Here is a 24645-nt window from a genome sequence, read left to right as displayed (position 1 = left end):
CAGTGCTAGATATTTAGTTTTGGCCAAAATATGGTTGTGATGTGTTCATTATATAACCAGATGTAAAAATACTATTATTTTCTTCATCTTTCATCATATTCTTCATGTGGTTTTCTATGGTAAAGGCATCATTTATAAACATTGTCTAACCCAGGGGCAACCTGAGTAGTCACAGCTGGTTCTGCTCCTGAATGAAGAACGTGTCAGGTTTGTTTCTGGCAAAACCCAACTGTACCACAGCGTGATTCACAGGTCAGCAAATTCAGAGCTCCTAAGAGAGCGCTGTAAACCTGTGGTTTGTCCTTGATTTTGCACCATGCCTCAGGCTTAGGTGAAAGGTGTTGAAAGGTAGGAAAGAGTATTCTTGTTAGCTAGGTGAGAGTGTCATTTACTCCAGCAAGCAAAAGAAATAGCCAAGTAGTTAGGACAGATCTCTAAATATCCTAGCATAACAAAAACGGGCATGGGACAGGCATTATGTCTCTCCTGGGAATACCAATGCTGATGTTCTTGATATTTGTGGCAATGACATTGATCGTAGTTTAGCAGCAACACTTTTTCACATAATTACTTCGTTGAAGATCACCGTTTAGCTAACAGGAATTTATTCTGCATACTGACCAAAACAGTTACCAATAGTTAGAAGATGTGCATAATTACCTTAGGTGTTTCCATTAACTAGATGGTATCAAACCATCGTCATCTTAACTGATGCGACTCATTTTAACATATAAGGGGAAGTAGGATGCTGCATTTCTAACCCTGTGCTTATACCAGTTAACTTTTTCTGCCTTTTTGGGGTGGGGGAGGTGTTATTCTGGGGAGGAGGTGTTTACTGCAATGGGCTTTGGACTTGAAAATCCCGGTGGGTGTGTACAGAGGAGTGGATTCATCGTTGGGATACAATTCGCTCTTCCTGCCCACAGTGCTTCTGTTAACACTGTCCATGAGAAACTGTCTTTGTACCCTTCAGTACAAGGCTTGCATCTGTTGAAAGCATTTGGACAGTAGCGCCATTGAAACAGTCAGAGTGGCTTGGGCTCAGTTGGACAATGTACTCTGTAATAGAAAATATTTATTCTCTTTTGGCTGAAATCTTTGCTGAATCAGCTGGATTATTTTTGCTAAAGGGTAAAAAAAGAATTGATGAAAAGAAATGAAAAACATTTATCTGAAAATGACAAAATAAACAAATGCAACCTCATCCCCAATATCAAGTATTCTACAACAAGGATTGTGAAAAAGCATATGGAAAGATAAAATACAGTTTCTGACAAATAGAAAGTGATGTTATGGTAGTAGGCAACACTGAAGAATAAATGAACGTAGACTTGTGATCTGCAGTGTGTATTCTTGCTGTTTTGTGCAAATTTAAGGGGCTGTAATTTAATTAATATTTTTTTCTCTTTTTTGTGGCAATTTTAAATCTTCAAATCCTTAGTCTGTGAAAGAAAACACTTCTTTCATTCTCAGCCTTCTATATGTTGTTGCCCATTAGTGATTTCTCTGGTCAGTCTGATATAACTGAGTACATTTTAACTATATTTAAAAATTTATTTTAATACCATGGTGTGCACAAAAATTCCAATGAAAAGAAAATCGGGGAGTGGGGAGAAGGAGAAGAAAGAGGTGAGGAAGAGAGATTTTACCCTATGGTCATGGCAGAAATGTTTTGCATCTCTTTTTGACAGGTTCATGTTTACTTGGCAAAGAGACTACTAGATAAATAATGAGAGCTGATTCTAAGGTGGCCATTGTCAGATTTAATTACTCAATTGTGTTTGGAAAAAGTTATGTTTTCCATCAGTGAAACAGTAAAAATAATTACAGCATTAACATGCCATTAGAGTGGAACTTTAATGAGGATATATTGACAATTGTCTTACTTTACCGATCTATATTAGAATAATGAGCGAAAAAGTTTTAAAATTATTCCCCTGCTTAAGATCAGAAGAATGTAGAGATTTTCCAGTTAGATTTTTTCCGTATGTTACTCAATTAAAGCCTGCTGGAACACTACAGTAATGGGTTAGTCATCTTTCACACAATGTAATTATCCCACTCCATGTACAGTAGGGTGGATTAACAAGGATTTTATGAAGGAATGTTGTATTAGGTTGGTTTTGGTAAACTTTCAGCCCAATAGTGGATCCATAAATGACAAATGCACTTTATCAAAGAAGCTAGCAAGTAGGCAAACAATGGATCTAGAAAACCAGCAGACAGTTACCTTTTCAGTAGTATCAGGTAACTTTCTCTGCCTTTGTTTTGCTGTGCTCAATGTGGCACATACATAGTGGCCTCAGTTTGAAAGGTTAAAAGCTTAATGGTATCAGACTGTCATCACTCCCCTTCACTGCCCTTGCATGTTTTGGAGATGTTCAGCATACATCACGTAAGAAGTGCTGTCTCTGGGAAAGAATGCTGGTGATTTTTGCTTCTGATCATGGTGTATCAGTGAATCTGTTTGATGTTGTGGATTCACAGAGCCTAGATTTTGAAAAGTAGAATTACTGTAGTATTACTATAGAATTACTGTCACATTTCCAATAAAGTAACTTTTTAAAAAGTCCCACCATTTCCGCTACAGAACTCGTATCTGCTCATATGCCCTGTATCAATCCTAGTATTGAGGCAACTTGGAATTATTCTCATAAACGCTACCCTTATAAACACTTCCCTACAAAAAGGGAAATATTTCCTACATTATGGGCTCGGCTGGGAATCAAGCTCGGGTCTCTTAAGTCCCAGTCTTGTGCACTACCTGTAGAATTGAACCTTTCTCTCCTATGAGGTAGAGACATACTTTGTTGTATTTTCCATCAGGCTACATACAAAATTCACTGTTGTTCAGCATCTCTATGTTTCAGCCATGACGTGTGTCTCGTAGTCTGCAGATTGGCATAAATTAATCTTATTTTCTCTTTTTTTTTTTTTTTTTTAACTGTATATCCAGTGTTTTGATGCACTTGAAACTGTTTTGCTTGATAGGATTATGACAATTTTCTGAAGTGAAAGCAGCAGCAATATGATCTGCGGCAGCAGCGATTCTGAGTCCTTAATAGCACTGCAAAATCAATAGGAACAGAGCTTTCGTGCACGGTGTCTTCAGACGGGGGGGAGCTTGTTGCGAGATTGCCATAGAAACCCTTGTGGAGGATGTATAAGTCATCTTGCCTCGTTTATTCTCATCTAATAACAAGTGAATTTTCTACAGCCAGATACTTCAAATGAGACATGCTTTTGGCAGGCTCCTTTCATCTTTGTGAGGCAAGTAGTATCTTTCTAATTCATAGACTTAGAGTAAAGCAGGGTGGCCAGTGATTTGGGGTGATTTGGGGCTTTATCTCTAGGCTGCACTCGGAGGAGGAGGAGGCAGCAATGGGGCACAGCAGCGGCCTCGGCTGTGGCGGGCATGTCCGTGCTGCGCTCGTACGGGCGTACGCAGGTCCGTTTTAAAATACCTTGCCCGAGGCCCGAGAGGTCCCAGCCCGGTGCTCGGTTCGGCCCCGTACGGCGTGCTCGCGGGACGCTGTGGATGTCCACCATAACCCAGGACGCTGTGGCTGGTGTCCGAGCCCACGCGCGGTGGAGGGCCGTGGCGTTAGAGCGGTGCTGGCGTTGCGGGAGGCCCTTGTGTTAGGAAGGTCCTGCCGTTCCTCCGTGGCAGCGCCTGGAGGGTGCGCGATGTCCTCTGGGGAAGCGGTGGAGATGCTGGCGAGGAGGTGGGAGGCCAGCTCCATGGGGCCTGAGGGGAGCTGAGCAGGCAGAGGTGGGGCAAGGAGCTGGAAAGGAGAAGGTCTCATGCCTCCCTCTCTCTCGTTCTCAGCCCGTCGATCAAACAGGAAAAAAAAAAGGTCACTCTCTGGTGTCCAGGTCTGTAGAGGGTACTGCAACAGCGACAGAAGTCTTGAAAATTCAAGTTATGGAGAAGATAAAGGGAAAATATGCCATCTATTTAGAGGTTAATTGTGTATGAAAAGCACGTAGGCTTCACGGCCTGTGGGCCGCTTAAGGCATACCTGTGTCTGGTCACACCAGTTCAACAGACAGCTACACAGGGATACACCGTGTGTGGGTGGTGTTGGTAGTCCTCCATTTTGAAAGAAAATTGTTTCCATGCTTTAAACAAGTAAGTGTGTAGTAACAATCTCTGATCAACATATTTTGCATTGTTTTTATTTCTGAGTCAGGCCCCTCTCCCAGTTGCTGGTAAGCCATCACTGTCCCAATGTATCTCTTGCCCTTTCCCAGCCTGTGTAGCTTGGAAGCCTTTTTTGGGGTTTTTTTTTTTTTGATCAGTGTCTAAGGTGACACTTGGGTTAACAATAATGAAACAAAAAACCTGTAAGGCTGGAATGCAAGAAGTACAGTTGAACAAGCAAACAGGTTAGAGAACCTCAGTCACGTTGCCACGTTCCTCATCCTTTAGCTGTCCTTCTTTATTTGGATATATCATATAATTATGCTATAAACCAGTAATAAGCTTAACTTCCAACCCAGTCCAGTGCAACCATTATTCATCCTAAATAGCTGTGGTGTGAATACAGCTATCGTATACAGCATGAAATGATGATCTTAGGTGCTGAGGATTTGCACACTTTTTTTTTTCATACCTAGGCCAGATTTTTCGCTGCTTCATGTTCTATAGGGTGACACGTGAATGCGCTGTGCATTTTTTCAAGACTTGTATATCTACAGTAAACTTTCTTACAAAAGAATTACCCACTCATGCCTGAGTGTCCAGTGGTATTTACACAGAATAGAGAAATTCAACCTTTTATTTTATATATGTAGGAAATCCACACTTTTTAGGTGACAAAAACTACTGTATATTTTGAAAAATCATTTTTCCTCACATAAAAAATATAAATATTTGTAAGAAAATACCGCCGTGTGTGTTTCCAACATTATAGACTTATGTCTTCTATGTTTATCTTGACAAAGAAGAGAACACCATCACCGAAAGGACTAAAGAATTAACTATAAAAAAAATTGTAAAATGTTCTTTATAGACTTCCATGCAGGAAAAAAGTGATGAAAAACTACTGAAAGAAATTAGATCAATTTAGAAGATGTTCACTCCACTGACAAATGGCTTGCATTTTTAAAAATTAGAATAGTAAATAGATGGAAGAATTAAGTATACTCCTGCTCCAGCAGCACTCTAAAGAATATGGTGCAAGGATGTAAAGTTATTTTTAGATGAGAATGGAAATTGTATATATAATTTTTGCCAATGTAAGACATTTGAACTTCCTCCGTTCTGGTTTCCAGTGAATGGTGTTCCACTTCCCCATTAAAAGATTATGTGCACAGAAGTTTATGGGCTATTCTGTATTGTCCTCAGAATAAATGAGTACACTTCACGCTGCCCAGAACAATTCCTCTCCTTTGGTCTTTTCAGATGTGCGTTCTTTGTAGGCTCACGAACAGTTGCTTTTAATCACATTTCGAGGTAGTGTAATAAACATGAATATAATATTATTATTCCTTACTGCAGGGCATCTTGGAAGTTCTGATCAATAAGGCTGGCTTTCGTATACTTAAGGAGGGGAAACAACTCCAAAGAAACAATGCTTCAGTGCCAAATTGGCCTGCAGGGCAATAGGATAATCTGATTTCACAAACTCATAATTGCTTTTTACAATTTCAGCTCACATTTGTCAGAAGCAAAGAGGACTCCTGTCCTATTGAATTTTCAGTTGTCTCTAATGCCTCCATCCCAAAGTCCCATAATTAGATGATTTTTGCTGAGACCATAATTCCTTTTATAAAGTATCTACATACAGCCTGTTTGATTGCCACGGTCAAACTCCATTGCTTAAAATGAATCTTGAGAGTGAAGCAGACTTTCCTTCTGCATGTGAATGAGGACAACAGATAGCAATAGAGTGGAGAGTTGATGAGTGAGAGAAGAAGTTGGAAGCCTACCTTGCTGGAACATACCTATTTAGCATATTATTAGTTCTATCACTTCAGCTGTGCAAGCCCCACAACCTGGGTTCTACCTTTCTATGCACTGCACAAATGAAGAGTAAGATGCATGTCCCTTAATAATTGAGATTTTACTGGGTTTAAAATGCCAAAATGCTAACCTGAAGGAGAAAACATCAGTCTGTGAAGGCTACTTATGGACATGATTATAAAATGCAACTAAGCAGCAGCCATATGATTTCTGTGGTAAGACGCCATGAAAAGCTTCTGACTTCTCTCAGGAATTTTTGAAAACAGTATGGAAATCTCTGACCTTGAAGCTTTGGTTCAGTTTTTGACCATTAATGTGGCTGATTATTGCCACTTGCTTTAAAGCACTTTCTCTTTTTCTGGCAGGTTTGTCGGCCGCCAAATTGCTGTCTGAGTCTGGGGTCAGTGTGGTGGTTCTTGAAGCCCGGAACAGAGTTGGAGGAAGGACATTCACTATCAGGGTAAGTGCTTCATGAGATGCTGGACTCTCACTTGTGCTGGTCTATGATGTGGCAAATGTCACTCCTATCTTCAAGAAGGGCAAGAAGGAGGATGCAGGGAGCTACAGGCCAGTCAGCCTCAACTCAATCCCTGGGAAGGTGATAGAGTTACTAATCCTGGACACCATTTCCAGGCACATGAAGGACAAGAAAGTAATCAGTCAGCATGAATTCACCAAGAGGAAGTCATGCTTGACCAACCTAATAACCTTCTATGATGAAATGACTGACTTGGTAGATGAGGCAAGAACAGTGGATCTACCTAGACTTCAGTAATTCAACACTGTCTCCCGTAAGATCGTCATAGACAAGCTGATGAAGTATGGGCTGGTTGAGCAGACGGTGAGATGGACTGAAAACTGGCTGAACAGCCTGGGCCCGAGGATGGGGATCAGTGCTATGAAGTCTAGTTGGAGGCCAGTAACTTGTAGTGTACCCCAGAGGTCAATATTGCGTCCGATCCTGTTCAACATCTTCATTAATGATCTGTATGATGAAGGGACTGGAGCATCTCTCCTGTGAGGAAAGGCTGAGAGAGCTGGCGCTGTTTAGCCCGGAGAAGAGAAGGCTGAGGGGAGATCTCATCAGTGTATTGAAGGGAGGGAAGGAAGGGTGCAAAGAGGATGGAGGCAGGCTCTTCCCAGCGGTGCCCAGTGGCAGGACAAGAGGCAATGAGCAAAAACTGAAACACAGGAGGTTTGAACCATCTGAACATTAGGAAACACTTTTGCACTGTGAAGGTGACTGAGCACTGACGCAGCTTGCCCAGGGAGGTTGTGCTGTCTCCCTCCTTGAGATATTCAAAAGCTGTCTGGACGCAGTCCTGGGCAACTGGCTCTAGGTGACCTTACTAGAACAGGAGCGGTTGGTCTAGATGACCTCCAGAGGTCCCTTCCGACCTCAGCCATTCTGTGATTCTGTTGGGTTTGACATCATTAGCCAGAGAGTAGAGGGGGAGTAGAGTTCCCAAAGAAGACAGGTGTCTCAAGTTGCCATCACTTTTGTCAAGTAACAGAGCTCTGTTTGGACAGGTTGCATTGCAATGTATGTCAGTGGGCTTCTCTTGACAGGAGGTGCTTTAAAATTGGTCTGGAAGCAACTCTGAGAGCCATCAAGTGGGATTTGGGTGCCTAACGAGAAGTGTGTAGTGCCATTTTAGCTGCCCTAGGATACCTTGCCTGGCCTCCAGCTGCAGGTCTTCCATGGATCATGAGTCAAATTTGTCAGCCTTGCACAAAAGTCTTGGATACCTTGGGCTGTCTAAAATGGTGTTGAACATCTGTATAAATGTAATTGAATTCCACCTACATAGTCCATACCCTTTGTCCACGGCAGGGTCTGCTCTGCCTTTAACATTACAGAGGGAAACTATCACCTGAGACTGTGAGTATCAAAGCATTGCTCTTCTCATTCCCATCTCACTTTGCATACTGTAACAGGCATGATAACTAAGAGCCCTATGTGAAGCAGCCTGAGTAGGGCCAAACATCATTACAGCTCAGACATACATTTTAACAGGGCTTAAAATTATCTGAAGTAACACTCCTGCTTCTAAATATGGACCACATCTTGATTGCCATTAAAAAGAAAATGAAAGAAATGACGAGTCACCTGTGGCACAGGGTAATGTAATACAGACATTACCTCTGCTTTCCACCCAGGAAGTAAGGGAGATTTAAATTATGTCAGATGCCATTGCCAGGGAACCAGAGATAAACAGTGGTGTTTCATTAGAAATCATTGTCCGTGAAACATGAAGCATAAACACCATCCTTCTGTGACACTGAGAATGCCTAGCTTAAAATGATCACTATGAACAGTGTTAAAAAGAGTTACTATCTTGGGAAATCAGCTGGCTTGTAATAGTATGCGTCCCTGAAACTTTTTGCTTTCTTCCTGCTTCCCAAGTGAGTGTGATGCTGGTCTGAGCAGTGTGTGGAGCACCTTCGGTGGCAGGCACGGCTGGGGACTGCTAGCCAGAGTGCACCGGGCTAGAGCCAAGGTGTGCCATGCTGGAAGGGAGATTACTCTCCTTGAATACTGCAGTGCAGTACTCAGCATCTACAGCATTAAGTCTAAGCAGATATCTACAGAAAGAAAACAAGCCTTGGTGCTGGAGATGGTTTCAACTTGAGAAATGTTTTGCAATGACAAGAAAACTAACATGAATTCTGAAAAAGTGGGGTTACACTTAACCAAAGTAATGATTTGGTTGGATATTTCTTCATATTCTCACGTCTTTTGTGAGACTAAAAAGCCAATACTGAAAACTGTAGTGAAATTTAAACAAGAGTTAAACCCAGCTGCACACATGTGCATGGCAGAGTGAAGACACTGTGATTTCTGTGTGTCTGTCATTACAGACCTCAATACTGCCTACGTTTAAGTCAGTCAGTACTCATTTTCTCCTGTGCATATAGTTGCAGTGCTAGTCAGTATGGAATAATTCTTTCTACTTCTAGGTGTTTGTATTGAGGAGCTTTCTTGCACAGCTTCTGATTCCTGTATTCTTTCTTTCAACAGAACAATCAAGTTAATTACGTAGATGTTGGTGGATCATATGTGGGACCTACCCAAAACCGGATTCTCCGACTGGCAAAAGAGCTTGGTATTGAGACCTATAAAGTGAATGTTGAGGGCGATATAATCCATTATAAGGCGGTAAGTACTGCATCTTTCATTTTGAGATACCTAAAGATATCATTGAGCTTTGGAAATTACTGACAGTCATTAAGAGGGTTTCATTTAACGCTTGCTTTTAGTAATCCAGTAAGCACCTGTTTGAAGCGTAGTTATTCTATTTTAACCTATTGGGAGTGGGATGAATGGTTCTTGTTTTCTTTTGAAAAGTGTTCAGAAAATGGGACTGACAGCAGTTAAAAAATTTGGGATACATTCAGCACCTGATTATCTTTAAACATATCCTGTAAAGAATTTTTGCCTGAAATTCAGAAAACACTTGTTCTGAAATAAAAGCCAAATTGAAATAAGAAAAAAAAGTATAATACTGTTGGATACTATTGAATGACAATACTAGACAACAGTGTTATGGGAGTCTGGGAGTAATATAACATATAGTTACATAACTAGATTCACATGAGATGCCTCCCAGTCCCGTAGCATGGGTTTCGGCTTACTTACAAATGGATGTCTGGAAGCTTGGTATCTAATTTGAGACTCACTGAGATTCCCCCTCTAGCTAATGGTGAGAAACAAGCCCCTCCCAAGGCTTGCTGCAAGCTCCATATCTGAGATGTGGGGCAGTGGGGGTCCAGATGGCCACTCTTGAGTAGGTACTCATGTAGCTAAAGTGAACTGGAATGAAATCTGTCTTCAGAGCAGATTTCTAGCCCTTGTGTTAGATCTTTAGCCCACCAAATTTTTGCTCAGTTCCTAGTCAGGACTTACTGCCAAAACCAATGCAGAGGGAGAGCGGCAGGGAGAGGGAAAAAGAGAGGCCTAAGATTCATAGGTATGAGGTACAAACTCCGTAACTCACAAACTACTTTCCAAAGACCATCACCTTTTATTTGTTTTAATATCCTTTAGTTTTGGTACTTCCCAGACTCTGGCAGAACAAGGCTTGAAGCCTATATGAGTCAGAGTTGACATACTTGAAAGAGGCAAGGGTATGTGATGGATCCTTAACTGGTTTCATTTCTATTATCTTTCCACTTTTTCTTCCAAGAATTAGAGCAATACATTCATGCTGTAAAGTTTTATCATCTGGTTCTGTAACCTCTCCTTACTGGACAGATTCATGCCATGCTCATAACATAGTTGCATCTTAAATAATTGCATAGCCACTCCACAATACTAAAAAAGTTATTTTACACCACCTGGTGTAAAATTGGTGTAATTCTACAGCAAGATGGCTGCACTGATTTGTACCAGCTGAATGTTTGGCCCACTCTATTTGCTTTAAGCTCAGACATGGATCTCTTAGGATCCTAAAAGGCACTTATCTTCTGTATGTTAAATAAAAGGCTTTAATGGGTTACATGAATTTGAGCCCTTAATCCATTTTGACACTGAAGCTGCAGCTTTTTGTTGTCCCACATTACATTATGCGTGTCCTTGCTAATGACCATGTAATTTCGTAAATTTTCTTTGAAGTGAAAGCATGTTTCTAAGCAAGAGGTAGCATTACAAGCTATTCAGCTGGATCACAGGCTGTGGATCAGTTCTAGATTTGGCATTGTGGTCCTGCTGAGCTAACCAGGGTCCCCAAGGGAGGTGTAGTTGTTGGACCAGGGTGACAGCAAAGGGGCTTTAAGGTCTCCCAGCATGGACAGAGTTAAGCACTGGATGAATAATAACGATGCTTTTCTTCCCACATCCTCTTCCCATGAATTGCAGGCTTTTTGTTTTCTTTACTTTTCCTAAGGTTTTCCACTGCTGCTTCTCCTTACTCTCTCCTTGAGACATTGTGTAGTCACTATGCCCTTTGTTTTAGTGATGTGTTGTTGAACCCTCTCTTAGATCCCACTTCTACAAGAAGCCTATTGAAAACAATCTATGCAGTCCTGGTTATTGGCTGGGTTGGTGAGTGCTCAGGGTCCTTAGGGCTTGCATGTTTTACGTACCCGCTGCACACTGTTATCATGCTGTGATGGTGAGTTGGCCAGGTAGGGATTTGTGCTCTTCTGGCTATAGATGTGCCCCTCATATTCATTAAAGATGCTCCAGGAACCCAAGCACCTGTGGTATTTCCCAGATGATAGAAAATGTGTTAGCAAAGAGGTGATTTGATATTAAAGGATCATTGCCCCAGAAATTAAATATTAATCTGGAAGATGGATGTGTTCAGCTTCTTAGGCTAATACGCTATCAGCCATGGGCCAGCTGCTGCCTTTCAGGTTTGAAAAGTATGACTAAAACTTTTCTCCTTGTGTCTCATCTGCTATTTCTGTCAGATGTTGGGGAGTGTGTAGCTGGGGTCAGACAGGAAGGTCTCTTCCCAAGGGCATTTCTCCAAAATCTGCAGTGCTGTGTGGTTTTGACAGAGGCGAGAGGGGGAATGTCTTGAGGAATGACTAAACATGGCTTTAGATTTTGTTGTGAGTCATTCAACTGTATATAATCTCCATCATCCTCAGATTAAGAGATTTTTGGTCTTTTGTTTACCATACTAATTGGTTCAGTTTGGCTCTTTCTGAAGATTTCCAGGATACTGCTTGGACTGAGTTAGGGGAAAGTGGGGAAATGGTTTATCCTAGCAGCAGAAGCAGCCGAGGGAAAGTAGAAATCCCCAGAGGCATTTCATGAGCTTCTTTGCTCTGAAAGGAATTTTTCCCGTATGTGTGTGGAAAAATTCCATGTACTGCAAGCTTTAAAAACTACGTTGCTTTGTGTAGGCATGTTTCCTTTGTAGTTACAGTTTATTTGAAAAATCAAAATATGTAACTATTGTTTATCTCTTCTTTTGTTTGTTCATTCTTTCCCATCAGTTAGCATGATAATGTGGACTGCTTTTATGTCAATCAGGAATTTGTTTGTGTCCTGTTGTTGTAAATCTGTAACTTCAAACTGTAGATTTTGTTACGAGCTCCGGACTTTCTTTCCAGCCAAATTGCTCTGTGGCTACTGTCCTGTAATTCATCAAGAATGCTTTAGGACTGAGAAAAGGCAGATGTGCTAGAGTTCTCCCTTCCCAGAAGAGACAGATAGCTTTTAATTTTTACAGAGGTCCTTGAAAGTCACTCTGTGCTCTGTTTTCACCTTCTCTTTAGTAGAAGACCCTAAAAGGTAAAGGCATTAGGGCCTTGGTGTGGTATTGACCTTCTCATGTAACTGCAGTCCTCTAATATCTGGCAGCAGCACCCAGCTCCAGTATACATAACATTAGTAAATAAGGACTGATTTTGCTTATTTGTTTGCTTATGATTTTCAGAGCAAAGTAACACTTGACAAAAGATTAGCATTTCTATGCAATGCTTCACACTGGCCATCTAGTCTTTTCTTCATCTAGCCTTAAGATTAAGAGATTGGGATGCAGCAGGTAAGTCTGTGACCAAGTCCGTGCACATCACTGTAAATCTGCAGTTCGGACACAGGAATCGCAGACAGTCCAAGGCACTGCAATGCTTACAAGGCTGGACCTGCTGGAGATACTGAGCAGTGAAGGATGCCCACTCGAGGGCTCGCACCATAGGGAGCTGCTGCTCTAGCTGCATGTGCTGTGCACGGCCCAAGGGCAATAGCAATCCCTGCTCTGGGGCACAAGGGATGCTCCTCCTGTGCTTCTTGACATGTAGCTCGTCCTCAGCAGGCGGGAGCCAGACTTGCCTTTCTCAATACTGGCAAATTTGTCTGCTCCTCTTGCACAAATTGAAACTTGGGGTGGTGTCACAGCTGGGTCGGCTTGGACTTAATTCCTGTAGTTATGGCTACAAGCCACAGCGTAGCCCTGGGCAGGGAAAAAACAGATCTTGCAGAGCACATCTCTCTCTGCTGGCTTCTTTCTAACCACCGAAGTGTGGTGCTTGGGAATATTGTTTCCTTTGGATTGGTGTGGGGTAACTAATCCAGGCAGGCAGCAGGACTCAAATCTGAGGTCTGCAGGAAAGCATTCCAAACACTAGGAAAGGAAAAAAAAGTTAGATAAACTCTGTGGGTCAGTCAAGCAGCCTTGTGTTAGCATGGGAGCAAAGCCAGTAGGTTATTTGCCTTTCAGTTAAGAAAACAGTAGTTCTCAAAATTTAATACACCCAGAGCACTATAAATGTGTTTAAAAATGGAATATTGCAAGACCTTGCCTGCTTGCAGTGAGCTCCTCTGTGAAACATGCAGCTAGAGCTCCTCTGCCTAGTAGGGAAACAGTATTAAAAACAAATTAATAACTTACCAGCTCCAGGTCATTTGGGCTAGATTTATTCCCTGCTGTGGAGAATCTTGTGCAAGAGAAAGAGTAAAAAAACTGATGTGGCTAAGGCTGTTTGGCTTGCGCTCTCTGATGGGCAATGGGAATTTCTCTCCTGGAATTTGTTAGAATTGGGATTTCCTCGGATCAGCTCCCACCTCTTATAGGTCCAGTCCCACTGCACAAGGAGTTAGTGTGTCTGTGAACTATTTCAGGCTCTCTGAATTCAGTCTCAGCCTCTTCCAGGTCTGTTAGCACTGTTGTATTTTTCCAGCTTTTCCTGCCCTTGGTGTCCAGTCTTAATGAAATTACATTTTTTTGCATGCAGAAAAGAGCAACAAGTAATGCAACTTTAGACTGTTCATTATCAGTTGGCATTTCATAGTTCTCAGGGGATAAAATATGTTTTCCCATTGATCTTCCTGGGCTATGCCATTGACCAAAGATGTGGGGATAATAATATTTTCAGATCAGTAATGAAAGGATAGTTCTTTTTTCAAATAGCAGATAAATGAATACTAATGTGAAACATGTCATACCAGTGGCTGAGGTTGTCAGATTTCTTTATCAGTCCTCAGCAGTTTGTGGTTATGGTGGTCTAAAGCTAGTATAGAGGTGGAAAATTTGAAGGAAAATATTAGGTAGCCAGGCAGTGGGCAAGTTCTCTCACTGATTGCCCCATCTGCAGCAAACAGGATAGTCTGGGAGTTCCTGAACCTGTAGCTGTTGAACATGGTAGGGTTAACACTGGGAGTTGGAAAAGCCTTTTTGGTGCAAACCTCAGCACAGAGTTACTGAGAGAGACTTTTCCTGGGCTGTTGTTTCCAGCAATATAAGGAATAGGTTTGGCTGAAAACAAGAGGAAGAGAGGAGCCTTAGAAGCAGTTACTGTTTTGACTTTCTTTTTAAATAAGTGCTTCTTTTTTGGGGTAAGTAAGCCAAGGATAGGTATTTGCAAGTTACACCACTCAGTACAAGCACAGTCACTTATCAGAAAGCTGTGTGAAAAGAAGTCTTACTGAACAGTGGAAAAACTTTGGAAGTTTTCCCTGCTACTCCTGCAACAGTGGGCTTATCTTTTACCTTTGTCCGCTTGCAATATTGGCATGACAGAACTTCAGTAATAACTTATCTGCACCTGTTGTTGGGTAGCCTGACAGCATTGCACCTCATCTCTGCTTAAGGGCAGGATTATTGGTGTTAAAGCACGTCAAGGAAGGCACATTGATAGCACCTGCATTCCTGACCAGAATAAAAAGTCTAACAATAAATGAACTTTGAAGGAGCAATGTTTGATGACCTTTTTGAAAAACAAAATGTTGTGCGATAAGAAAATTATTAGCAATTTATTGCTGCTTTGTATCAGAATTTCCTTGTTTGATACAACATTGGTTTATGACAGTAAAAGCTGTGGCATGCAGTATATCACTTTGCATGCGTTTTTTGGTCCTCTTTTCCATGGCTGAACACACAGTGCTCCAAACTGGCGGTGAGAAATCGTGCTCAAGGAAAAGGAAGAGGCAGTGTTGTGCAGAGGATTCCCTTGCTGGTAGTTCATAGGAGCATTTTCTCTGCTCTTGCCATGGCAGAAGTGTGTTTTGCATGCACACGTGCACCTGGAGAAGACTGGAGCAGCATCCTCCACCTACTTTCCTCCAACATAACTCTCTAAACCAGAATGAAATGGGGATAAAAGAGAGAAAAAAAGTATGTGGTACACAAGATTAAGATTACATACCCAGAAATCCAGAGGTAACCAACCACCTCCCGAGTCATCCTGGTGTCTTGAAAAGAAAACTCAGCATTTGTTGGAAATTTTAAAAAATACCTTTAAGCACTTGGATCTCAAGCTGAACTAAGTGCTGAGGTCATAACCTTGAGCTTTTCTTGGCCCAGAGCAGAGATTACTCTGTCTAGACGAAACAGGAGAGCATTTTTGCTGCTGCCCTCACTGAAGATGGGGAGGATGTAAAGCACGGTGGGCTGCAAGCCTGGCCAGCTGCTGGAGCTGCAGCATCACTGCAGCCATCCTCTGCGAAGAGAGGGACCAAGCGGTGTTGGTCACAGCAAGACTTCTGTCCCCTACATGTGTACTCTTGTCTCCTCCATTGTACCTGCCCTGGGGATGACAAAAGTTGACCAAAATGTGGCTTTTTTCCAAGTCTGAAAGCTCACTATGGTTTCCAAGTTTCATCTTGCACCTTGTATTTTTGTTATGGCCTTTGCAGAAAAATGTTTTGAAGCATATCAGAAATCTGTATGTATTTACACACACACAGACGATTATCAGTGGGGAAGACATAAATTCTCTCTCGCTGAGTGTGCGAAAGGGTCATTTGGCTCCTGCTTTGTGTCCCCTGTCCGTGGGTTACCATCTCATGCATTTGCAGCACTGCAGCCTCTCGCTTGGTCTGTGACTCTCACCTGCCAGGTGCGATGGGCTGGCGTGCTGCACATTGCACTGAAAAGCACGTGGCACGCAGCTTGGCGTTACAGCTCGTACCTGTCATGGTCCAGCATGTTCGCTGCATCCTGCCACGTGACCTCATGCAAACTTCTAACACACCTGGAAGAGCAAACATTTAAGAGGTCTGATGAGAAATTTGCCATTGACTTACATAGGGGAACACTCCAAGCAATTTAATAAGAGGAAAATGTTGCTTGTTCATCCAGTCGTCTTTCAGATTAGTTATCACAAACAACCAGCTGCTGGTAGATGGTTTCGCTTATCGTTATATCGCAGGATTATCTGAAACAGTCTGTATTCCTGGTGCGGCTATGTGTCATACACATTGTAAGTACTGATACCATTTTTCCAAGTGTATGAAATTTTTCTTCCTGCAGCCAAAACCTTTCTTTTTGGCAATTTTTTTTTTTTTTTAGGCTAGGTTTCTCCCAAGGTACTTGGCATAATAAAGAGGTACGTTTGTTTTTTGTGGGTGAGGTGTACCATGAAGGTCCTTAGATAGTTTAAAAGATTAAAACGCATGCAGTTTTAGACTCATGCAAATTTTAGGATGCACATTTCAGCAGGTGGGAAAACATTAGATTCATTCATATGTAATAATGAAGAATGCTTAGGAACAAGGAATATTACCTCCTTGACCATTGCTTGAGTTTCCTTAGCCCAGAATTTGACAACCTGCTCAGAACAAGTGTACCCCTCCCCATCCCCTCTGAATAAAAAAAAAAGTGTTATTGTCCTTTTTAATGTCAGCCCAACTGTTTTTTCCCCTCATACTTAGCTTCATGCATTTCCATTGCTTACATGCATATGCAGGAAAAAAAATTTTAAAAAAGGAAAAATAGGACTTTTGGGGCAAAAGGTCAGCCATGTGATGACTTGCTTGGGCAGTCCTAAGCACAAGGACAGGCCGGGTGATGAATGGATTGAGAGCAGCCCTGCGGAGGTCTTGGGGGTGTTGGTTGACAAGAAGCTCAACATAACCCAGCAATGCGCACTTGCAGCCCAGAAAGCCAACCGTATCCTGGGCTGCATCAAAAGAAGCGTGACCAGCAGGTCGAGGGAGGTGATTCTCCCCCTCTACTCCACTCTCATGAGACCCCACCTGGAGTACTGCTTTCAGCTCTGGGGACCCCAACGTAAGGAGGACATGGACCTGTTGGAGCGAGTCCAGAGGAGGGCCACGAAGATGATCAGAGGGATGGAGCACCTCTCCTGTGAGGACAGGCTGAGAGAGTTGGGGTTGTGCAGCCTGGAGAAGAGAAGGCTCCGGGGAGACCTTATAGCAGCCTTCCAGTACCTAAAGGGAGCTGACAAGAAAGCCGGAGAGGGACTTTTTACAAGGGCATGTCGTGACAGGACAAAGGGTAATGGTTTTAAACTGAAAGAGGGTAGATGCAGATTAGATGTAAGGAAGAAGTTCTTTACTGTGAGGGTGGTGAGGCACTGGAACAGGTTGCCCAGAGAAGTTGTGGATGCCCCATCCCTGGCAGTGTTCAAGGCCAGGTTGGATGGGGCTTTGAGCAACCTGGTCTAGTGGAAGGTGTCCCTGCCCCTGGCAGGGGGCTTGGAACTAAATGATCTTTAAGGTCCGTTCCAACCCAAACCATTCTATGATTCTATGACTTTGAGAATTTTGTGTTCCTGAGTAATGAAGATGTGGTCTGTTGTGTTTCAGTTGCTTATATTCTTATGTGTATTTTAGGGAAAGTCATGCTATTTCACGGGTATTTCCCCTTCAACGTGGAATCCCTTAGTTTATCTGGATTACAATAACTTCTGGAGGACCATGGACAAGCTGGGAAAAGAGGTAGGCTGTGTAAATTGCATCTGTTTCCTACAATGCTCATGTCACCATGAGTAAATGTGGTTTGGTTTTGTTTCTGGCAGGCTTTTTCATTGCTTCTTTAATATAAAAAAAAGAAACATCCATCAGGAAAGATATCTATGTTGCCCAGGAACTATCAGGAATAACAGGGCTTCCTCACTGAGAGGACGTTGGACTAGATGACCTTTAAAGGTCCCTTCCATCCTAAACCATGATTCTATGAGAGGGTACAAAAAGATCTGGAGGTGTCTAAGATATCTGAAAAAAATGAGGTTGAACCTCAGAGTATGTACTTTCTCATGCCAGGGAAAACCATTCCACGAGCTGGGAGATGAGAAGGGTTTTTCCCCTTCCCCTGTGACAGCCTTTTTCAGTAAGGATGATTCTTTTTTGTAGCTGCCTAAGATGGGCTCCAGTTTGGCCTCATAGTAATTTTATTCTAAAATTTTATTTCTAAAATTCTTAAACAGAAAATACCTTCAAAATTCAAGCAGTACAACTGCAGATCTTCCTGTGTGCAAAAAGTAGCCCCTGGAGTGTCATGCTGTCTTTCAGATATTTATCAGTTGCTTTATAATCTGGCTACAAACCAGGGGCCCTACCTTACGATAACCTTCAAGCATAACTAACTGTATTCCTGCAAAGTTCATTGAGTTTATGTGGTTTTGCAGAAGCAAATTTGTGCATGATACTACACATTTTTTTGTCAAATAATACATATTTTTTGAAGATTCAGATATACGACAGTGTTCTCACATGTCATGGTACTTGCATGCAATGGATTATTATTAAGAATTTAACTGTCTAAAAATAATTTAATAGTATCTAGACATTTTTGCTCCCTCTGTAGTTAAGAGAGAGATAGGGACCTTCAGATACCCATCTGTAACTGACTGAATCTCTGACTGGAGAAAGAATTTTTCCCTCAGCTGTTAGAGGACGCCAAGACAACTAAATTAGAATAGACACTTCAGTTCTGGACAGCTAAAGGCCAAATGAGTCCCAACGTATGGATATAGTTCATTGGTCAAACAAAGCCAGATTTGGTGATCATGGTACAATTCATGCCCAAAGGTGCGAATGGAAACTATTCCATTTAGTGAATTTATTCCAAGTTTACAGCCAAATGCAGGGGACAAAAGCAACTCCTGGCCAACATATCAATCAACTCTGTGCTAGTAACTAGCTATGACCAGGCAATGATGTAGTACTGAATAATTTCTAGAATGTTTTGCCTCTGTCTCCAGATTCCTCTTGAAGCACCATGGGACGCTCCGCATGCTGAAGAATGGGACAAAATGACCATGCAAGAGCTGATAAATAAGATATGCTGGACCAAGTACATAACTCTTTATTCACTTTGAAATCCAGCTGCAGAATGATAGTGGCTCCCTGGCAAATTCTGGGGTACAGCTGAGTACAGCTGGGGTACAGGCGGTGAGAGAGCAGGAGGTGTTTGAGATGAGGCTGGCCTTTGTGATGGGCTCTTGTCAGGCGGCGGGTGAGGGCCTGTGGAGGATAAGGTGGTACACAGAGCCTGGGCTGGTTGGCAGGTGGGATTAAAGGTGCTGGGGAAACCTAGGAGCTGAGGAGTGATGTCCTCTGACTCTTGGCTATGCCCTCTCCTGCGCAGTTATCAACGCGTCTGCTTTTACTGCGTAAGCTGCATCGCGTACCACGGAGCGGGCAGGTGCCTCTGGCATGCTGGAGAGCAGCACGCCGTGTCAGAGGGCAGCTGGTTTCCAGTGGTCACTCAGTGGATGGGGCAGCGCAAGACCCGGGGAGCGGGGAGCGAGCAGCTGTTGGCTCTGGAAACTCTGGAGAAGTTGAAATGCTGCTCCTTGTTTCAGCAGTAGTGCCTGCTGGGCCTCCGAAACCCTTGGAGGGAAACAAGGCAGCTGAGGCAACCTTTCTCGTTGCCTTTCACCTCCCTGGCTGGTTTGTGCCTGAGCCCCGTTGGGAGCTCCACGTTCGTCCCAGCGAGCCTGTTGCTGTGCTCACTCAGCTCTGCCCGTTGCAGTGCACCCTCCCTCTGCTCCTGGCAAGCTGTCCTTGAATGCCAGCCAGCTCTCCTGGGCCTCTTTGCCCTACAGGGTAGCTTCCCATGAGATGCTGCCAAGCAGGTCCTTGAGGAGGATGAAATCTGCTCTTCCAAAAGCCAGGGTTGCAATTCTGCTGTTTGTCTTACTCCTCTCGGGATCTTAAATTACACAGTCTCGTGGCCGTTGCAGCCAAGACTGCCCTTCACCTTTGCATCATCCAAGAGGTCTTCCTTGTTTGTGAGTAGCAGGTCCAACAGAGCATCAACCCTAGTTGGTAGGAAGAGGGCCCAAGGTGTTGTATTACCTAGAAAATGGCCAGTGTGTTTTATATGTCTGTGAGGGACCACACTGCACAAATAAAAAAAGGAACAATGTTCAATATGAGGTGACAACAACTGGAAATACTCTTTTCTTCCTTTCCTTTTTCAATTAATTCTCTTTATAAGGCAAAGAGAACTGTGCTTGTGTGAGCATTTGTGTCCCTGCTTGCAGTGCCAGCCCCTGTGCTATTCTGTAACGCTTTCCTCCCTTGTATTCAGTGTCTTTTATTTGTGCGGCTGTGCTCTGTTTGCCTTTTCATTCCGAATGTGGTATAGCACTGTGCGTGCAGCTTCCTGACCAAAACTTTCCGTTTGAAATTTATTTTGCTGGCTTAAATCTTACTCCAGCTCCATGTGATACAAGGTATGGCTGTTTGGACTTCCTCTTGCTCTCTGTGGCATTGTAGTTTTCTTTACAGTTAGTTTTATGAGCCATATGTCTGCAAACTCAGTTACTTTGAACTACCCTTTCTGTTGCAAGTGCACTGGCTCTTCCTCTTCTAGTTTTTACTGTTCCTCTTAGTCAGGGAGCTGGTGGAGTATAAGCAGAATTGGGTTTATAGCCATCTCTCCTGTAACATGCTTCTCTGCAAGACTGCTTCTACTGCCAATGGTTTTGTGGCATTCCAGTTTTAATGGATGTGCTCAGCTGAAACACATTCAAAAACTCAGTAAAAAGCCATTTTAGATCTTTAAGCCAAGCCAGATTTTTCTACACATAGTTAAAAACATAGTGCCCTAAACAGAAAAGCTCTTCTGCAGCATTTTCTATATGACTTGGGTCAAGATTATAAAAGATTTGTTTGTCATGTGTCACAGATCAGCATCTACTGATCCTGGAGACTGTCTTCACATTTCTCAGGACTGAACCTGCTACAACTGTTTAGTGAAGTGGTGCTTTCAGGATTGTGGCAGAGGGTTCTTGCATGCAGGATATTTTCATATCCTGGCTAATGAAATAGAGGTGACTGGACTTCATACCCAGGGAAATGAGGTTATAAAAGTTTATAAGTTACATATTGTAGCCCAGATAACTTGCAAAGTTCCTTCTGTAGCAGATGGTTATAAATTCATGCTGTTTTATGAAACTTCATGCAAGTAAAGACCTTTCAACTTCTTTGCAAAATGATCTCAATTCTCTTCGCAATCTGCAGCCACAAATGAAAGAAATGTGAATAGCTATGTCCGCATTTCCTTCTGCTGTAACTCTGTTTACGTTCAGAGGACCTAGTGTGGTAGACGGCTGACCATCTCCTTGTATTTATGGCAGTGATTGCCAATTTGGTTTCTCGGGTTATTTACCATGTCTGATTCTTGGTTTCACAAAAGGTCTGTGCAGCAGTGTTACATGGGAGATGGGGAATGTCTTGGCTGTGTGGCTAGTTGGGTCCTTTGGGACCCATCAGACCTTGGAAATGATGTGCCCGATGAGCTCCCCATGGATGAGAAAAGCAGAAGAGTTTCACTAGCTGGTTACCAAATGCATTCTCCTGTTGAGAAAAATATTTGTTCTGATGGAAGGAATAGCAGCTGGGAAACTATTTAAAGAAATAACTAAGGTGAAATCAGTGGGATTTCAAACTGAAAGGGTAAATGCTTTGGGAGGGAGAGAGGTGCTGATATAAACCCATTGAAACAGTCTCGCTACAGACTAAAAAATGAGACAGATATAAATCATCTTGGCTTTTCTGACTTTGGGAAAGCAGCCCTTATTGAGAATAACAAAGAAAATCCTGAAAGCAGTCAGGAAGTCACATTTACTCACTGCCTGTTTCTGCTCCTGTGTCTCACGCAGAGCTGCTAAAGAATTTGCCACCTTCTTTGTGAATGTCAACGTTACATCTGAGCCTCATGAAGTCTCCGCGCTCTGGTTCCTGTGGTACGTGAGGCAATGTGGGGGCACAGCCAGGATTTTCTCTATCACCAATGGGGGCCAGGTACAAAATGTCTCATATTCTTCCTCCTCTCTTGAAACCATAAAGAGCAAGTGGAGTGTGGTACCCATCAAAGCCCTGCAATTAACACAAAGAGGACAAAACACCAAGTGCATGTAGCACTGGAGACAATCACCTTCTCATGGGGTGGAACAGCCCTCTTGGCTACCTCTGTACAATGAGGAATTTTATTACCTAGGCTTTGGGATAAATTGGGACAATTTAATATTTTTTTTTCCCTGCATTCACTTCAGCATAGTCCGTTTGTTGCCGTTTTGTTGCTTTTTGGCCACTTGAAGTACTTTTTTGTACTTCAAGTGTACTTCAGAGTGAAATAAGGGGTTTTTGATGTTGAAGCCTCTGATGACAAGAGTTCGAAGTAGATAGCAAAAGGCCCTTCCTTCTTGGGACAGCTCACATGGCAGCATGTTTCATGAGCTACTTCAGATTGTTTCTCGCCTTGGTCATGGCAGGTGCCTGGCTGCCTGCAGAACAGCATGGTTTTCCTGTGATTGTTCTGGATGAAGTTTCAGAAAAAGGGGAGAGGGAGCTGTCAAAGTAATTTGGATGTGGTATGTCGGCACCCTTTACTGGCCTTCTACCTCAGTTAACTCAGCCTCAGAAAGCGTGTGTAGCATTTCAGACTTAAGCTACCAAAAGCAAAAGTGGAGAGAGTACCACACCCTTCCAAGTGTGGCGGGATAGGGAGACATTAAGAGAAGTTGCCTGGAGAGATGCAAAGTCTCCATCAACATCTGTCCATTGGGGTAAGAAAAGACAACCATGTGTCAGGAAGGATCTAAGTAGAGCTAATGCTGCCCCGAGGTAGGGGCAAGACCTAAGAGCCTTCTTCCTTAGGAGCCCCTCAGCCACTTTTGTTGTCCCATGTCAGCAACTGCTAGGCATTGCAGCAAGAATTAAAATTAATCCCGGGATACTTGTAGCTAAACAAGACATGTGGAGAGGGGAAAGCTAGTCTGGGAGGAGCACTTCTTTTTCTTTGTGGCCGGATGGGGCAAGCTGTCTTGGTTTCTACCATCCTTCCCTCTCCCCTCACCCCAGTCAAAATCAGTTGAGCAAAAACACTAAGGGTTTCTGACTTAGCAGCCGTGACGAGTCTTACAAAACTTCTTCAGGCAGCCACTTCAGACTTTCAGCACAAGACGCTGTAGATCCTTTCCCCCCTGCTAGTACCAGCATCCTATATGTAAAAGTGAGCTGCTTGATATAACACTGGTGGCTGGTAGATAAAGGAGGGTTAGTGCTTCCCCTGAGCCTCTGCACAGACATCGCAAGGAAATACGTGCCACAGATTGTGCTTTTTTCCAGACAGCAATGTCTTTGTGTCTTCCCAGCGACAGATAAAGCTCATTGCCTGCTGCATTTGAGGCCAGACCCAGTTAAAGATCTGTTTTGCTTCCGGGCTGGTGCAGGTTTTTGCTGTACAGACATGAGTTGGTGTCTTTGTCACACGAGGGTTTTGGTAGCACAGTGATGGGTAAAATACTCAAAACCTCTTTTTAATGAAGTGATGTGTTTATACTAGCTAGAATACCTGCATTATATGTGTTTGTTCTCTAGGCTTCAGGAGTTTTTAAGCCAGCTAATTGAGGAAGGCATTGCAAAAGTGGGTTAGGCAGCAATCCCCACTGAGCCTCAGGTTTATGCCTTCGTTCTTCTGAAAGTCTGGGTCTCTTTATGCACCCTTAGGACTTTCAGATTTGGCCTGGAGTTTCTTGATTATGAGCAGAAGTCATATTCAATGTCATTGTGATTAATGCTGGTGATTTTTTGTTTGTGTTTCTTTTCTGTTTGTTTTTTAGGAGAGGAAGTTTAAAGGGGGTTCTGGTCAGATATCGGAGAAAATAATGGAACGCCTCAAAGGCAGAGTTAAACTGGAGAGAACTGTGGTCCGTATTGATCAGACAGGTGATAATGTCATTGTGGAGACTCTAAACCATGAGATATATGAGGTAATTTGATCAGAATAAAAGTGGAGTATGCATTTAGTGGGGGAATACATCTGCTGTAGCTCTTAGCCAGATGTAATCAGGAAGTACTCATTTGTGTGTCTATTTCTCGGACTACGCTGACACTTTGTGAAACCGGCTTTACAGATTTATTTATGACAGGGTCTCTTCTTGGTGTTCTGCTAGTTGGTTTGTGTCATTACTCTGCCTTTTCTGCCTCAACTTTTTCTGTGATTATATATTTTTACATTTTAGTTCTGCATTGAGACCATTTCAAAGAAAGGAGAAATAACGTTCTTTTTCGTATCTAAGTTTGTGGTTTGCAGAACAACAAAAAAAGACATTTCAAATGCCTTTAGTTGGATTTAGCCTCTCTGCAGTGGTATTGTGAAATGCTCCATCAGTATGTGATCACCCTCAGTGGCACCCACGGGGCGGCAGCTCCCTTCTGTGTGCAGAGCCCTGCCTGCCGCAGGGGTCTGTGCAGGACTGTTGCGGTCTGCAAGACCCCTTTCTCACCAGTGACAGTGTTTGGAGGATATTTAGGGAAAGCTAGCAGAAAGGGAAGGGACTGTTTGGCACTGAAGCCGGTCTAAGGATGTCATGGAGGAGAGACTCTCTCCCTCCCTAGGGATTTTTAAACCCCGGAGTTAAACCACTGGCTTCTCCCTCCATGCTGGCTGAATGACAGGCCAGTCGGAGGAGATGGGCTTCCTGCACGCAGCGGCCCCACCAGTACGAGAATGCCTGAGAGCAGC

The 24645-nt window shown here is 43.0% G+C and overlaps 1 protein-coding gene across 1 annotated transcript in view; it reads left to right on the top strand.

The window, feature by feature from the left end:
• Positions 1-24645, top strand: part of LOC115343904 (amine oxidase [flavin-containing] A-like) — a 39754-nt gene that overhangs the window by 5270 nt on the left and 9839 nt on the right. The window contains exons 2-7 of the mRNA XM_030020480.2: positions 6334-6428; positions 8991-9128; positions 17499-17603; positions 18869-18960; positions 21779-21920; positions 23741-23890. Coding sequence (XP_029876340.1) covers positions 6334-6428; positions 8991-9128; positions 17499-17603; positions 18869-18960; positions 21779-21920; positions 23741-23890 — 722 coding nt within the window. The remainder of the gene's footprint in view (positions 1-6333; positions 6429-8990; positions 9129-17498; positions 17604-18868; positions 18961-21778; positions 21921-23740; positions 23891-24645) is intronic.

The sequence above is a fragment of the Aquila chrysaetos genome, chromosome 7 (assembly GCF_900496995.4).
Source record: "Aquila chrysaetos chrysaetos chromosome 7, bAquChr1.4, whole genome shotgun sequence".
NCBI lineage: Eukaryota > Metazoa > Chordata > Aves > Accipitriformes > Accipitridae > Aquila > Aquila chrysaetos.
This window is presented reverse-complemented; position numbering and strand designations above follow the sequence as displayed.